At 39.7% G+C, this 18,117-nt stretch overlaps 2 protein-coding genes across 2 annotated transcripts; one reads left to right on the plus strand and one right to left on the minus strand.

Annotated features, from left to right (window-relative positions):
• Nucleotides 1–11,495: 11,495 nt before the first annotated feature.
• LOC105059225 (ACT domain-containing protein ACR10-like) lies at nucleotides 11,496–12,321 on the minus strand. Its single transcript, XM_029268635.2, has 2 exons — nucleotides 12,015–12,321; nucleotides 11,496–11,670 (listed from the first exon to the last, which is right to left on the minus strand). The coding sequence occupies exons 1-2, from the start codon at nucleotides 12,237–12,239 to the stop codon at nucleotides 11,533–11,535; spliced, it is 363 nt and encodes a 120-aa protein (XP_029124468.2). The 5' UTR covers nucleotides 12,240–12,321; the 3' UTR covers nucleotides 11,496–11,532.
• Nucleotides 12,322–12,347: 26 nt separating this feature from the next.
• Nucleotides 12,348–13,972, plus strand: LOC105059226 (serine carboxypeptidase-like 51). Its single transcript, XM_073249821.1, has 6 exons — nucleotides 12,348–12,398; nucleotides 13,052–13,105; nucleotides 13,199–13,427; nucleotides 13,533–13,576; nucleotides 13,667–13,734; nucleotides 13,858–13,972. The coding sequence occupies exons 1-6, from the start codon at nucleotides 12,348–12,350 to the stop codon at nucleotides 13,955–13,957; spliced, it is 546 nt and encodes a 181-aa protein (XP_073105922.1). The 3' UTR covers nucleotides 13,958–13,972.
• Nucleotides 13,973–18,117: the final 4,145 nt, after the last annotated feature.

An 18,117-nucleotide genomic window follows, 5' to 3' on the forward strand; every position in this document is an offset into this window, starting at 1 on the left:
TGCCTCTACGTCAATGAGAGGTAAAGTGGATAAGGATATAAATAGAAGTTGTGGTCTCTATGTGTACAGAATAAATGAACAAAATATTAATATGATTGATAGTTTGCTCTCAAATATTGGTTCGACTCTAAAATTTACACAACTCTATAGTTATGATACAGATAATGAAGTGTCAAAAAAGATTTCTGCAGTAAAGTATTTTATATTCTAAACACAACTCTAAGTTTAATATATATTTTTATTTTCAATAATTATTTAATTTATTGAATTATTATTTTAGGAGTAGGGATGACAATGGTCAATTTGATGTTGATATTGTGGCTTCATTGAAGAATATGCTAGATATATCAAACCCATTGGTTAAGACTTTTAAAATGGCAAAGGGCAGAATGCATGGTAATATGATCGATAATCTGAAGATTAGATTGATACACAAATATTCTACAGACGGAAGGACATATAACCTACCAATATGTTCTGAAGTTACTGCTTTAATAGTTGGTGATATTAGATCTACACAACATGAGAGAGATATTATTATACAAAATAAATCAGGACTATTATAATGTATTCATGAGGCTCATTCGCTATATCTACCAATGCAATACCAATTATTATTTCTATATAAAGAAGATGGATATAGAGATGATGTTGAGCTCAGTGCAATAAATACCGACTCTGTTGCTAAAAGAAGAAGAGTGACACTAAGGCAATTCTTTATCTTTAGAATTCAAGATAGAGACAATGAGCCTCAAACCATTGTGAGTATGGATAAATTTTTTTAACAATTTTTGGTAGATGGATACATAATGATCGAGTCTGAAAGATTATCTTACATAAGAATGTATCAAAAAAAATTGAGAGTAGACCTTTACAAAAGCCTTGCGGATGCTATGCTTAGAGGAGAGACAAATCCATCATCTTAAGAAAAATGATTGTCTTACTTTCATCCTTCACAGGAGGTGCATGGTACACTATACAAAATTATCAGGATGCAATGGCTATATGCCAATGGGCTGGATATTTAGATTTGTTTGTAACTTCCACATGTAATCCAAAATGGCCTGAAGTTTTTAGATTTTTAGACTCAAACCACTTGAGAACAGAAGATAGGCCTGACATTGTATGCAGAGTTTTCAAGATCAAACTCGATTAGTTGATCAAAGATCTAAAGAAGAATAATTTTTTTGGAAGGGTAAAAGCAGATAATAATTTATAACCAGTTCGTATCATTTTTACTCAATGTAATGTTTTTACTTAATTTTGTATGCGAAGTCATTTTTGTTCCTCTATGCAGTAATATATATAATTGAGTTTCAAAAGCATGGATTACCTCACGCGCACATATTATTGTTTGTTTGCAAGAAAGATAAGTACCCTACAGCGAAGGACATTGACAGAATTATATCAGTTGAAATACCTAATAAGCAAAAGTTTCCTACATTGATTGAGGCAGTAAGTAGTTTGATGATTCACGGTCCATGTGGTCAAGCTAATGGCAGTTCACGTTGCATAACTGATGGTAAATGTTCAAAATATTTTCGAAAGTATTCAATGAATTTACTGTCATTAATGAAGAAGACTATCTGCAGTACAAGAGATCGAACAAATAATGGTGTGACAATAGAGAAGAATGGAGTGATTTTAGACAATAGATTTGTCATACCTTACAATCCAAAGTTGTTGACAAAGTATATGGCTCACAAAAACATTGAATGATGCAATCAATCCAGATCCATAAAATATCTTTTTAAGTATATGAATAAAGGTCATGATAGAGTCACTGTAGCCTTTTGCAGTGGTACATAGAATTCAAGATCCGAACAATATAGGGACGAAATCAAAATGTTCTACGATTGTAGGTACTTATCTTCATGCGAGTCTGTCTGAAAAATTTTTGGACTTGATATTAACTATAAAGAACCCCCAGTTGAAAGACTATCATTTTATTTGCTAGACTAACAGATGGTGGTTTTTCCTGATGACGAGCCGATTGATTCTGTTGTTGAGTGTAATGCACATAGGGCCACAATATTCAATGCTTGGCTAGAGGCTAACAAGAAATATCTAGAAGTAAGGGAATTGACTTATGCTGATTTTTCTATAAGATTTATCTTTAAAAAGGATATTCGTTAATGGTCTCCTAGGTTTTCTCAATCGACAGATTATACTACACTCCATCTGAAGCTAGAGAAGTTTATTATCTACATACTTTATTGAATATAGTCAAAGGACCAATATGTTATGAAGATATCAAGACAATTGATGGAGTTCATTATTGTTCATTTAAAGATGCATGCTATGCAATTGGCTTATTGGATGATGAGAAAGAATACATTGATGGAATAGTAGAAGCAAGTTCATGGGCGTCAACTGAGTACTTAAGGTGTTTGTTTGTCATGTTGTTTTTCTCTAACACTTTGTCTAAGCCGAATTTATTTGAGAGAAAACTTGAAAATTATTATCCGACGATATTATTCATAGGAAAAGAACACTATTGGGACACGATTGTAAGTTTCTTTTTAATATCCCATAGATTTAAATATTTAATTTAAATATTTTAATGAATATGAATTTATATTTCTTTTTAATAGCTAACTATTACATGTGTTACAACTTTACAACTTATAGACGAAGAGCTAAAGAATTATGCTCTTATTATAATTGAGAATTTATTGCAACATAATGAGAGAAATCTTGCTGACTTTGAATCAATGCCTTATCCAGACATGAATAGAATACAAAGGGATAGTAACAAGTTGATGCATAATGAGCTAAGCTACAATAGAAGTATTTTAGCCGAAGAGCTTCAGTACCTTTTAAATTCACTTACTGATGAGCAAAGGTATATTTATGACAAGATAATAAGTACCATGAATTTTAATGATGGTGGTATTTTTTTTGTTTATGGTTATGGGGGTACAAATAAGATATTTGTCTAAAAAATCCTCTCAACTTCATTGCGATCACAGAAAAATATTGTGTTAAATATTGCTTCCAGTGGGATAGCATCCCTATTGCTCCCTGGTGGTAGGACTGTATATTCTAGGTTTGGTATACCATTGCAAATAAATAAAGATTCAATTTGTAATATAAGGCAAGGCAGTGATTAGTCGAGCTCTTAGTGCATACTCAGCTTATTATATGGGATGAGGCACCGATGACAAACAAGCTTTGTTTTGAAGCACTTGACAAGAGCTTAAGAGATATCTTGAGGTTTTCAAATTCAAAATGCGCAAATCAGCCATTCAAAGATAAGATAATAGTATTTAACGGAGACTTTAGGTAGATTTTATCAGTAATATTGAAAAGAACAAGGTAGGTGATAGTCTTCTCAACTATTAATTCCTCATATCTGTAGAATGATTGCAAACTATTGACATTAATATGAAATATGAGGCTCTGTTCAGGATATTTAAGCATTGTTAATCAAAAGATTAAAGAATTTTTAGACTAGATAATCTCAATAGGCGAAGAAGCAACAGATAAAAACAACGAAGGTGAAGCTATGGTTGATATTCCTGATAATGTTCTCATAAATGTCTCAGACGATTCTATAAAGGCAATTATTGAGAGCACGTATTCTAATATTTTAGAAGATATAAATGATCTCAATTATTTTTAAGAAAGAGCTATTCTTGCTCCTACCTTATTGAATGTTAATGTTGTTAATGAGTACATGCTTTCAATGATCCTAGGAGATGAGAGAATATATTTGAGTTCAGACAATGTTTGTAGGATAGATGCAAACATTGATAGCATGGATAATTTGTACACAAACCATGTGTTAAAGCTGAAAGTCGATGCTCCTGTGATGTTGCTTAGAAATATTGATAAATCTTTGGGGTTGTACAATGGTACAAAGTTAATTATCAGTCAACTAGGGAAGCACGTGCTTGAAGCAAAAGTTATCTCAGAAAGTAACGTTAGTTAGAAGATTATCATTCCAAGGATGATAATAACACCTTCAGATGTCAGATTATTTTTTAAGCTTCGTAGGAGATAATTCTCTTTCAAATATCTATCTAGCCTTATATTCACTCATGGGCAACTATACGTTGCTATTTCAAAAGTACAGAATAGAAGTGGACTAAAGATTTTAATTTTTGATAAAGATAGAAATCTTTCGAAGAGTACTACCAACGTCAAGTACAAAAAAGTATTCAACAATTTATCTTAGGTTATTATCTATACAACCTTTATACATATGATTACTTATGATTATTTGCTATTATTTTTACATTTGATATTATTTTATTAATTTTATTTATCTTTCAATTTACAAGCATCTTTATAAGCACGAATCCACAATCAAAGATGGTCTACAAAATTATTGTAATTTTTTTCTTTTGTAAGTAACTATGCCTATTTCATTTCAGTTAAGTACTCAAAATATTGCAATACTGATTAATCTTATCTCTTAAATTATAAGCATTTTTTATTATGTTATATCCACAACCACAGATGAAGCACAGAGTTATTTTAAGGTTGTATATTATCTATTTTCAAAATAGCTATAAACAATGCTTTTAAACTATTAAGCATGGTTTACATTCTTTCAATTAAATATTTTTTTTATTCTATACTATTGCTATACCATAATTTATGCATCATACGTGTCTATACTAGTTATATTATCATAGTGTAGTATTTCTTTATAATAAGATAGTATTATATTATATTAATATAGTATTACTTTATAATAATTTAGTGTTACTTTATTGTATTATATTAGTGTAGTATTTCTTTACAATAAGATAGTATTATATTATATTAGTGCAGTATTGCTTTATAATAATGCAGTGTTGCTTTATTTTATTATACTGATGTAGTCCTTTATAATAAGATAGTATTATATTATATTGATGCAGTATTATTTTATAATAATATAATATTATTTTATTTTATTATACTAGTGTAGTATTTTTTTACAATAAGATAGTATTTCATTATCATAGTGTAGTATTTTTTTATTGTATTATTATTTTACAATAATGTAGTGTTACTTTATAATAATATAGTATAATTTTATAATAATATAGTATTACTTTATAATAGTGTAGTGTTGCTTTATAACTGCAAAAAGAATTGGATTATTTTACCTCCATTTAGATAGTTGCTTTTAAGTTATGTCTCAAATAGGTAGCTGCTTTTATTTAAAATTCAAATGGATAGCTACTTTTAAGTTTAAACTCAAATGGATAGTTTTTCTTAGTTTATTCTAAAATTTAATGCTGAAACTTATTAAAAATTTTTTTTCATGATACTCTATTAATTTTTTATAATTTACGATTACACCTCAAAACTTTTAGTTTTTTTCAATCACAAATCCCAAAATTTAATATTTGATTCCCATCCATCCAACCGTATTAGAATATGTGAGCATGCAAGTATTACATAAGAATAGCAAAATACGATCAGATCCATCAATTTGATCCAGATCTAGTCTATCATAAATAGATTTGGATTTATATTTTAAGAGTCTAATCTATCTAACCTATTTAATATCCAGATTGAATTAGATGAAATAATATATCATTTAAATGGACTAAATGATTAGCGGATGGCCGAATTCCATAGGAATTCATGATTAAACTTTGAAACTGCTCACTTGTCTTGGGATTGACTCTCATTTTTCCTAACCCTACAGTCCCACTCATCCCATATCTCATCACATTAGGATTTCTCCTTTCCTCTCTTATGCCAGCATTCAGCTTTCTAAAAAATTATTGCAAACAAAATATATACATAAACTCTAAGAAATATTATGTTCAAATATACAATCAGAATGCACCTATTAAGGCCCATGGCAACGTGCTCATAAGTTTTCTAAAAACACCAACTTTGTATAAAAAAAATCTCTATCTCTAAAAAAAAATGAAATTAGACTATTTTAATTTTTTATAAAAAATATCATCGAATCCTTTTCTTTTTGTGAGAGAATAGTGAATATATTATTTGCAAATTATAGATTCATTGTTGATATTGGTTGCCCAGAGGGAAATAACTTTCAAACACTAAATATACTAACTTGTCCTTGTTGGTGGATGTCTAGCCAGGACATCATCTTCCAAGATCTTTTCAATACCGTGCATCACAGTAGGAAGAGAAAAGAAATAAAATAGAAATAATCAAATACGTGGATCAGCCAAAAAAGGACTCGCCTCCACGGGGCATGCAAGCTTCACTATGAGAAAAGAAAAAAATTACAAGAGGAGATCACACTCTCAACCGTCGTACATCCAATCTCCTTCATAGGAAACTCTCCCTCATAAAAGCTCTCTCTCTAGGAAGATCCCCCTGAACCCCTGAAGCGATCACTGTCTGCTGTCCAACAGTCTGTCTGAAGCCCCTGCTCCTACTCTTGTCGACGCCGCACTTCTGTTCCCTAGGTTCCCAGGGTTCTCTACTGATCAAGGCCGCACGCCACACCCTTCTGTTTCATAAATAAGGCCTTATAAAGGCTTAAAAATGTAAAACAATAGGAAACAGACTCCTTACAGCACCCAGAAAACCTTCCAGAACTGTCAGATCGTGACCGATAGCTCCCCAAGCTGTCCGATCATGCACTGGTCCACGAGAAAATGCGTAGATTGTGAAAAACATCGAGGAAATGGCATCCGGTCCATGGTGGACCGTGAGAAATCGAGGGGAAATGCCCCCTTGGTCCATAGGCTCGCCCACGCACCGCTCGGTCCACCGTGGATCGGGATATCGCGTGCCTGCTCCCGTGCGCGAGTGCGTGTGGGCCTGGGCCGTGCCCACACGCGTGTGCCTGGGCTTGGGCCGCACCCAAGCGTGTGCGCCTGGCAGCGCACGGCCACGCTATCGTTGCTCCGTCGACCCATCGTCGGCCACCACCAATCCTCCGTCGCTCCGAATTTCGTACCAACTTCAATTGAGCGTATCTCTATCATCCGGACTCCATTTGAGATGATCTTGGGCTCGTTGGACTTCGTTCGTCATTACGGATCTTGCTGTGAGCTCAATATGGATCAAGTCTTGAGGCATCAAATTCTAACAATCTCTACTTTGACTCGACATTCGGTCTCCTCCTAACTCTGAGAGCTTCTGGATCTCTTCGCCCCCATATCCTGAGACAATCGCCTGTTGATCATGGATGGGCAAACATGGGAGTCAAGCCAGGCCACTCGATCCCATCTCCATCATATGCTGTGCTCCTCCTGACCTGAGTCTTGCTCAGAGTATCATCCTGCGATAATAGGAATCTCACCTTGCGATATCGCCTTTCATCCTTTCGAATCTCACATCTCGTGCCCGATCCACCTCCATCTAGAGCTCCACCTCACTTTGGACTCCTCTTGGCTCCTGAAGCTCCACCTCGTATTGGGCTCCTCGCTAGATAGTAATGTCCTCTCGTCCTCTTCTTTCTTTCCAGAATAAACCTATCGCCGTGCAATACCTTCAAAATTTTTTCACCAGCTACTGTCATGTAGCCTCTCGAATTCAGTCTGCTTAGTGAGATAAGATTCTGCATGAAATCGGATATGTATCGGACCTCCCTCAATCTCCTCACTGCACCATCTTGTGTCCACCGACTGACCATTCCAATGCCTCTGATCGTACAGCTCGATCCATCCGATAGATAAATAGTGCCCTCACTGCCCTCCAGGGAGTTAAACTGCTCCTCTCTGCAACATACATAATAGGTGCATGCAGAATCTAAAATTCACTGCTGGAAAGAAGTAGATACCTCATCAGATATCTCCAGGGCATCATCCTTTGAATTGTTACTGACCGTCGCTGCAATAGCCTTTATTCAATCCCTGAGTTGAGAGCAATCTCTGGTTAGATGCCCCAATTTATCACACCAGTAATATTTGATCTTGCTCAAGTCCCTCATCTTAGACTTGGACTGCCCTCGTCATGATCTTCTGTCGCTCCATCTATCACCTCCTACTTCTCCAAAAATCATTAAAGCTGAGATACCACCACCTGAGCTCGAAGCTTGGTTCTCCCTCCTGAGAATCTTGTTCTGGAGAATTGCTGTGGTGACCTCATCCATCTTGATTGTGCTATTTCCTATTAGAAGAGCAGTCATCAAGAACTTATACAAAGGGAGAAGCGATGCTAGCAAGACCAGTGCCTTGGTCTTTTCCTCAACTTTCTGACCAATGCTGAAGAGGTCGGTGAGGACCTTCTAGAAGTGGCTGAGATGCTCCTGCACGCTGTCCCTCAGTCATTCATAGCTGGTAGAACTGTCTCCAAAGGAAGAGATTGTTGGTGAGAGATTTTATCATGTACAACTCCTCAAGCTTCGACCACAGCATCATTGGAGAAGTCTCGCCAAGCACATGGATAACCACTTCATTCGCTAGATACATATGGATGGTACTCAGCGCCTACATCTATAACCGTCTCCAATCCTACATCTTTATGGTGGTCGGCTTCTCCTCACACAAGAAGACATCGATCAACCCTTGGTGGATGAGGACGTTCTTCACCCTTACCTGTCATAAGGAGAAATTGCTCTTTCCATCAAACTTGTTGATCTCCATCTTGATTGATCCTGTCTTCTCCATCTTCAATCTTACTCACCACTGCTGTAACCTGCATCTTTATACCACCTCGTTCTGATACCACTTGTTGGTAGATATCTGGCCATGACACCACCTCCCAGGATCTTTTCGATACCGCGCATTACAGCAGGAAGAAAGAAGAAATAAAATAGAAATAATTAAATATGTGGATTAGTCAAAAAAGGGCTCGCCTCCACGGGACATGCAAGCTTCACTATGAGAAAAGAGAAAAATTACAAGAGGAGATCATACCCTCAACCATCGTACATCTAATCTCTCTCTCACAGAAAATTCTCCCTCACAAAAGCTCTCTCTAGGAAGATCTCCCTGAACCCCTGAAGCAACCGCTGTCCACTGTCCAACAGTCTGCCTGAAGTCTCTGCTTCTGCTCCTGTCGACGCTGTGCTTCTATTCCCTGGGTTTCCTGGGTTCTCTACCGAACAAAAATGCATGCCACACCCTTCTATTTCGTAAACAGGGCCTTATAGAGGCTTAAAAATGTAAAACAATAGGAAACGGACTCCTTACAACACTTAGAAAACCTCCCAGACCCGTCGGATCATGACCGGCAGCTCTCCAGACCGTCCGATCGTGCACCAATCCATGAAAGAATATGTAAACCATGAGAGATGTCGAGAAAATGATGTCCGATCCATGGTGGACCATGAGAAATCGAAGGGAAACGCTCCCTCGGTCCACAGGCCCGCCCATGCATCGCTCGGTCCACCGTGGATTGAGATATCGCACGCCTGCTCCCGCATGTGTGCGAGTGGGCTTGGGTTGCGCCCAGGCCTGGGCCGTGCTCTGTGCGCTGGGCCGCAGCGCGTGGCCGTGCCACCGCTGCTCCACCAGCCTGCCGTCGGTCCTCCATCGCTTCGGATTTCGTGTCAATTTCAATCGAGCGTATCTCGATCATCCGGACTCCGTTTGAGATAATTTTGGGCTCGTTGGACTCCGTTTGTCATCGTGGATCTCACTGTAGGCTCAATATGGATCGAATCTCGAAGCATAAAATCTTAACAGTTCTATGGAGACCACAAGATCATTTAGAGCCAACGTTGATCAAGTGTAAAAATCAAAGTTATGGACCTAATGATCACTAAAGGCAGGGCCACAATAAAAATTCTAGAAGGAAATAAAAGGTAAAAAAAGTAGGAAAAATAAAAAGTCCTAAAAGGAGAAGTATGGAAAAAAAAACAGTGTAAGGTATGATAAAAATCATGCCTAGTAAAAATTGAAGGAAAAAATGAGTAGAAAAGGTGGAAAATAAACTTCAAGAAAATAAATGAGAAAAAAAAAAAAGCAATGCAAGACGTGATCAAAGTCAAACCTGATGAAAATTCTAAAGAAAAAGGAGGTGAAAATAAAAAGTCCTGGAAAGGGATATGGTCGAAAATTTTAAATTGTGGTTGCTGGGATTATAGCCCAGGTCTCTATGGTTACACAGTAGAATTCTTACCACTAAACTACGGACACGAACATAGGGCAAAAAGAAAATACACTCTTATACAAACAGTCAAAGAAACACGATTTTCTAGAAGGCATATTATGAATACCAGTTGGCACCTCAAAAATGAACCAGCTTATAAGAAGGTGGAAATTTGATTAAAGTTTACTTGATGAACAAGAAAAAGAAAAGAAGAACCACATATTTGAGTGAATAAGAGAACAGCCTCCACCAAGGTTATTGAGATTAAGAAAAGAGAACAAAGCTACCCATAACCGATCCATAGTCATCTAGTGGAAAAAGGAGCAGCAGAAAACTTTAGGTGACTTGCTCGATCCAAAGAAAAGCCAGCTGTTAAAAGAGAGCAACCTTAATATGAAGTCAGATAGCGAGCACCCATGTCTTGTGGCATGACTGGAGATCTAAGCATAGCAATTCCAGATCTTAGTGACTCTGTGGTCACTATGGAAAAAGAGAAATAACAAGATTTTTCGCTTGGAGGCCTGTAACTCCAACGAGATAATTCGGACTATTAGCTTCCTCATGACTGGCTGGACAAGGAACTCTAAGGACAAGTGATTTCATATGCTATCCTCTTCGCTTCACACTGACTCGCCTTCATTCTGAGCCTAAGAGCATTCTAGAGTTTTTCTAAGAATTAAGCCTTCGACCTCTTCCAATAGAAGGATGACTGTTCACTTGGTGATTACGAAACAGTGAGCGGCTTCATTACCTCTAGTAAGGCTGAGAAGGGACGTTCATGCATGCACGTAGTCCTGGACGTGGGCCTATTTTTTTTTTTTTTTTTTTATCCTCGCAATGAAGGCTGTCTCATGAAGCGTGGGTCCCTATTGATTGAGCTCCCGCTCAGCGGACGTGGAAGGATGAAGTTTTAATTCACTTTCATCTGACCGGCCCTTGCATCACTAAAGTTGCTATACTTAGCTCCCAAGGGAGCTTACTGTGCCTCTAAGTTTTGACCACTTGCTGCAAATTTCAATACCGAATCTTCTTCTTTTTACTTGTACATAACCTTATTTACTAATACATATATCAATGAAGGAAATCTCTTACTTCATTTTTTTACTCAAAAAAAAAAAAGATGTACGTGATGCATGTAGCCCCAGTTTAAGAACTTTGAATTCAGAGGAGATTATGTAGATTTGAGTCCATAAGGGAGCCTTAGAAACCATCTTAATTCAGAAACATCCAGACAAGCAAACATGTCAAAAGTTCAGTCAGGCAAGTTAACACTAACTATCAAACAAGTATCTTCTACATATTTTCTTCAGGAAAAAAAATGTACATGTATCTGCTCTTTCCCCCGCATATGCAAAAATGTCTTATGAGCTACATTCTTTTTGTTACTCCCATTATCTTCTCCTTTCATCTAATATGCCATCTAGACTTGCTATATTATAGCAACTCCTGAGTACAAGGGAAAGCAAGAAAAACAATAAATATGCTGAAAATAAATAGCTCATTGATGTCAAAGACTTCCTGGATACCCAAACAACGCAGAGAGCGTGCAAGTGTCGATGCAAATCAGTCCCAGCCCATTAGCATCTTTGTAACTCCCTCCACAATCTTGTTCCTTGATGCTGCAAGCTCAAGATCATCACCAAGGTGGATTCTGTAAACCTCCCATTCCCTCTCACCGGCAACATGCCTCCCAATCTCAGCCTGGATATCCAGATTCTGGTGTTAGTTGGAATGGGGTATATTGCATTGATAACTTCGATTTAAATCACTCATTCCTATCATAGGATTAAATCTGCAAGTAGAGGTTCGAAACTTAAAAGTCTCGAGAGAGGAAAAAAAAAAAAGAAGGCAGAAAATTTCAAATATTTGTGGCAAGAAAATTCTTTCAAAAAGTTTAATAAGCATGATAATGAACTATTAATAGATTAACAATGATATATTTCCTCACGAAAGTTTTTGAACATAAATGCAGTTTTTTATGAATAGATGGCAATCGAGAAAAAGAGTTCATCAAGACATGAACAGCAAAAAGGGCAAAGACTTACCAAAAAGATGCGTGTGCCGAGCATTTTGAGGGCAAAGGTGATATCATAGAAAACAAGAGGGCGACCCTTGCCACATAATTCAACTGGATTTGCAACTAAAAGCTCTGTGTCGGGTCCACGGTTCATGACCATCACACGGAGGGGATGAGACAACTCCATTCTCAGGCGATCACACACTGCCTTCTGCTTACTTGGGTCCACAATTTTCTTTCCATCTACTTGCATCACAAACAAATCTATTTCACAGTTTTCATTATGAGATGCATAGAATCGCCCATAGGAAATCTGACGGTAACAAGTATTGGCATTTGAGTATCATACAGTAGGACGAAAATGAACAAGAAATCATCTGTTGACATGTCAACTTTTTTGTATAGGCACACTGTGCACATGACTAACACAAGGAAAATGATCAAATGACATGCAAACATGCAGCAATCTCTGAACTAGCCACTTCAATGTTGCAACTAGTCATAAAGTCCCCTAAAACGGCTTTCAATTGAGCACAAGTCTCATCCTTTCTGCTCTATGTATGAAGAAGTTCTCTGAAACAATGCGGAGATTAGAAGCATGAAGGCATAAGCAACTCTGAAACTATTGCACAGCAACTCTGTGCGAATAATTATAATCCAACATCTGGAAGACTGGAACTGAAACCCATTTTGCAAATATGCAATCACTAAAGTAATTGTGAGCCTACATTTAAGCATCTAATCATGCTAACAGGTTTGGATGAAAAAAGTGTTTGGCTGTACACCAGACAGTTGTACCAAACACTTGCCCTCCTACGCAAGCAGCAGCGAGCTTCTTCCTATCTTTTCTACCAATAAAATGGACATGCATCATCATCCAATAAACCCAAGTGATACAACCAACACTTTTTCATGTAGAGGAGTTGGAATTCCATGCTGAACATGATGACCATTGATTTGAGTTAAATGCTTCAATATGCAAAGCCAAATAGCATTTTTTTTTTTCAGTGCGGATGATACAGGATTCCAGGAGACGGCAATTTATCATATCTCTAAATCTTTAAGAATAGAACTCAAGGGCTTTCGACATGGCTGCAAAAAGCTGATCTCCTTTTTGTGGTGAATCTCTTATCCTAACCGTTGCATCCATCATTCTTTTGTATGTTTTCTATTGTTGAGTGACTTCATTTAGATATTAAATATAAATTTTAGGACAACCCAGTTGGGACTGGATACAGTTTTGTAGAGGATGAAAAGCTTCTGGTGAAGACTGATTGGGCGGCGGTCACTGACTTCAAGAAGCTCTACAATGAGAATGAGAGCTTGCAAAGAAGTCCGCTCTTCATTGTGGCCAAGTCTTGTGGAGGAAAATTTGCTGTGACTCTTGGTTTATCGGTTGTCAAAGCCATTAAGGCTGGAACATTGAAACTTAAACTTGGAGGTATGAATATCTCTCATATGAGTTTATCCTAATTTGCTATTAAGGAGATTTAAAGAAAAAGTTATCAGCATTTTTAGCATCTCATAATTTAACCTGTGTAAATAGGAGTTGTTTTGGGAGATAGCTGGATTTCACCAGAAGATTTCGTCGTGAGTACTATGTACATCTGTTTTTCGAGTAAGAACGGTATACTAGCCAAATCTAGTTTCAGGATATAACTATCAGTATTTTGTGTTTAGTTCTCGTGGGGACCTCTGCTTTTAGATGTCTCGAGGCTCGGTATCAATGTTGCAAACAGATCAAACAGGTTATGATATGCTCTTTCTTAAACAACAAAGAGTGTATAAAGAATAAGAGAAAATGTTGATTTGTGGTATTTTATTTATTTTTTTATTTAGTTTATCTAATTTCTCCGATTGGCATATATCAGTGTGGCAGAACGGATTAGACAACAACTAGCGAAAGGGCAGTATTATGAGGCTACAATAACATGGCAAGATCTGCAGAATCAAATTCCCAGGGATATATAGTCATGGTGTCGTGAGCAATGTAGCTACCTTTTTTAAACTTTGGTTGATTTTTAGTCAAATAAAGAAGCACTCAGTACACCGTATAAGTTTTGTTAAATCATTTGCAGGATTTTTATAATTTCTTGCTGGATGCTGGAAGTTACCCTATCTCAGGGATGGCAGTGGCATTATCAGACCAAATAGACATGAAGAAGATTTACTCGATGTATCTCAGCTCCAATGCTTCCTCTGTTGATCTTGCTAGTCTCATGAATGGTGTAATTAAGGAGGAGATAAAGATTATCCCCAAGAATGTAAGGTATGTTTGCTTTTAGACTAATGGCTTAGAAAAGAAGTTCCCATGACATGGTGTGAAAACTAGGTAAAATGCTTGAGCTTGTATTGAGCTTGGGTGTTGTTCAGAACTGCTTGATTGTTTATCTCTTGCAGTTGGGGTGGGCAGTCCGATTCCGTCTTTAATGCTTTGATGAATGAGTATATGAAACCCAGGATCAATGAGGTAACCAATCACCTAGACCTGTATTATAGGATCTGCTCATAGAATTCTTGCTCTCTATATTTTGGAAGCAATAGTAATCATGTAGCTGATTAAGGACAATTTGTGCACTTTAAGGAGTGTCATATTCCTTTACAATGACATTTACCATATTTTTTCATCCTTTTAGTGTTACAATACTTCTTGATCCATCATGGCATTTTCTAATATCGGATCAATGCTTGGTGTGTTCTCTAACAGGTTGATGAGCTACTATCCCTGGGAGTGAATGTCACTATCCATAATGGACAAGTATGAATTCCATCTGTCAACTCACATCATTTGTCTTCCCTTGGTGACCTACAAAAAGTTGGCTACCCGTGGAATGATGCAAATACATTATAAGAGCTAAAGTTACCTATTATGGATTTACAATTTTATGCAAGACTGGTTGGTCCACTGTGAGGGGTGGGTCATGGAGGTTCTCAGACCTCTCGGCAATGCCACCACACAAGAAGCTCATACTGGTTTCATTGCGATTCAGCATTAAACAGCACGCATGGACCGTCGAGCCGTACAGTGGAGACAAGCTGGGCTTTTGGCATGCCATTAGTGAGCTCAAATCTGATTCAAGATGCGGCCGGCCACTTAATAGCATCTTTTTATTAGAGAGCGTTTCTGCTTAATTATAATCTTCATGACTTCACGTTGCATGGCTTTTCTACCGTGAAGCGAGCCTTTTTCCAAATGCATTCTGTATACTAACGTAAACCGTAACCTGTCACACCAAGTGAGTGAGTCCAAACTTGACCTCTGTGATGGCCACTGGTTGCATGGGGTCCGAGGTCCCTTTGTACATTAGTCATACTAAATAAAATTCTGGGTGGCATCTAACATTCCACTTCATCGGAAAAAGAAAAAAAAAAGTCTTATGTATTCAAGATTTGTTTTCCCCCAACTTTGGGGCTTTGCGAAGGATTCACCCTATTGTATTCTGGCCCCTTGAGACGGCGAGTCAGTGTTCCATTGTCTATTCTTGCTGCGACTTGTTAAGATTTGACGCATCGAGATTCAGCCCACATTGAGCCTACAGCGATGTTCGCGGTAAAAAACGGAGTCCAACGAGACCAAGATTACCTAAAACGGAGCTCGGATGGAGGAGATACGAGTTTTTGAAGTTGGCACGAGATTCGAGGCGGTGGAGGACCGCCGGTGACCGACGGCGGGCGGCAGCGGTGCGGCCGCAGGCGGAAGCGCGCGGGACGTGCGACCCAGGCCCGCGCGGGATGCGCGACCCACGCGGGCGGGCGGCCCGGGCAGGCGCGCGGCCCAGCCTGGCGTGCAGCCCAGCCAGGCGCGCGGCCCAGGCGCGCGCGGGAGCGGACCGGCCCTGCTGGTCCTATTCTCCGGTCCACCGTGGACCGGGTGGTCCACGGCTGGGCCTGTGGACCGCGTGGGCGTTTCCCACGCGTTTCACGCGGTCCACGGCACTATTCCGTGGATCGGTCGCGATCGGACGGCCCAGGGAATTTCCGGTGACGATCCGACGGTTCAAGAGGTTGATTTGGCTTGTTTAGGACTCTTAAACCTAATCTAATTAGGTTTAAACTCTGTTTTAACCCTTTAAAAGGCTTGTGGACGAACAGTAAAGGGTGTGGTTCGGATTTGCGCCGTACGAACCCGTACAGAACCCAAGAGAAGGGAGAGGCGGAAGCGCTGAGAGAGAAGGAGCAGGAGGCTCCTGGACAGTGGTCGTCAGGCACTTCAGGGGTTCAGGGGGTCTTCCAAGAGAGAGAGAGCTTTTGTGAGGGGAACTTCAGGTGAGAGAGAATTGGGTGTACAAGGGTTGAGGGTGAGGTCTCCTCTTGTAAAATTTCTTTTTCATAGTGAAATTTGCATGCCCCGTGGAGGCGAGCCCTTTTGTGGCTGATCCACATATTTTGGTTATTTTTCTTTTGTTTTATTTCTTCTTTCTTCCTGCTGCATCATGTGGTACTGAAAAGATCTTGGAAGATGGTGTCCTGGCCAGACATCCACCCAACAAGTGGTATCAGAGCAAGGCGGTACAAGAACGCAGATTGCAGTGGTGGTGAGCAAGACTGAAGATGGAGAAGACAGGAACAATCAAGATGGAGATCAACAAGTTTGATGGTAAGAGCAATTTCTTCTTGTGGCAAGCAAGGGTGAAGGATGTGCTCATCCAACAGAGGTTGATCGATGCTCTCTTGTGCGATGAGAAGCCGACCACCATAGAGGTGCGGGATTGAAAATGGCTACAGATGCAGGCGGTGAGTACCATCCGCATGTACCTGACAGATGAGGTGGTGATCCATGCGCTGAGCGAGACTTCCCCGACGGTGCTGTGGTCGAAGCTCGAGGAGTTGTACACGGCGAAGTCTCTCACCAACACTCTTTTCCTCTGGAGGCAGTTTTAGCAATTGCGGATGACTGAGGGACAGAGCGTGCAGGAGCATTTGAGTCACTTCCAGAAGATCCTCACCGATCTCCTCAGCGTTGGCGAGAACGTTGAAGAGAAGACCAGGGCACTGGTTTTACTGGCATCGCTTTCCCCTTCGTACGAGTCCTTGGTGACTGCTCTTCTAGTGGGGAAGAGCATTATCAAGATGGACGAGGTCACCGTGGCGATACTCCAGAATGAGGTTCTCAAGAGGGAGAACCCAGCTTCGAGCTCAGGTGGCGGTAGCTCAGCTTTGGTGGCTTCTGGAAGAGCAGGAGGTGGTAGACGGAGCGACAAGAGATTGCAACGAGGGCGATCGAAGTCCAGGAGAGACTTGACCAAAACCAGGTGTTACCGATGTGAGGAGTTGGGGCATCTAGCCAGAGATTGTCCTCAACTCAAAAATCGGATGGTGGCTGCTATAGCGACGACCGGCAGTGATTTAGATGGATATGTCCTGGAGATATCTGACGAGGTATCTACTTCTTCCCAGCAGTGGATATTAGATCTGCATGCCCCTATCATATATGTTGCAGAGAGGAGCAGCTTAACTCCCTGGAGAACAGTGAGGGCACTGTATATTTGCCGGATAGATCGAGCTGTGCGATCAGAGGCATTGGGATGGTCAGCTGGAGGACACATGACGGTGCAGTGAGGAGATTGGGGGAGGTCTAATACATATCCAATTTCAGGCGGAATCTTATCTCACTTAGCAGACCAGATTCAAGAGGCTACAGGACGGTAGCTGGTGGAGGAATCCTGAGGGTGTTACGCGGCGATAGGATTGTGCTGGAGGAGAATAAGGGGAGTAGAAGACATTATTACCTGGCAGAGAGCCCAGTGCGAGGTGGAGCTTCAGGAGCCAGGTGGAGCCCAGAGCGAGATGGAGCTCCAGGAGGCGGATCGGGCACGAGACAGGAGACTCGGGAGGACGAGAGGCGACGTCGCAAGGTGAGATTCCTATTGCTGCAGGATGATGCCCCGAGCAGGTCTTAGGTCAGGAGGAGCACAGCATACGACGGAGATAGGATCGAGCAGCCTGGCTCGACTCCCATGTTTGCCCATCCATGATCAGCAGGCGATTGTCCCAGGGCATGGGGGCGAGGAGATCCAGAAGCTCTCAGAGTTTGGAGGAGGCCGAATATCGAGTCGAGGTAGAGATTGTTAGGATTTGATGCCTCGAGATTCAGTCCACATTGAGCCCACAGCAAGGTTTGTGGTGAAAAA

This window comes from Elaeis guineensis, chromosome 16 (genome assembly GCF_000442705.2).
Source record: "Elaeis guineensis isolate ETL-2024a chromosome 16, EG11, whole genome shotgun sequence".
Lineage (NCBI taxonomy): Eukaryota > Viridiplantae > Streptophyta > Magnoliopsida > Arecales > Arecaceae > Elaeis > Elaeis guineensis.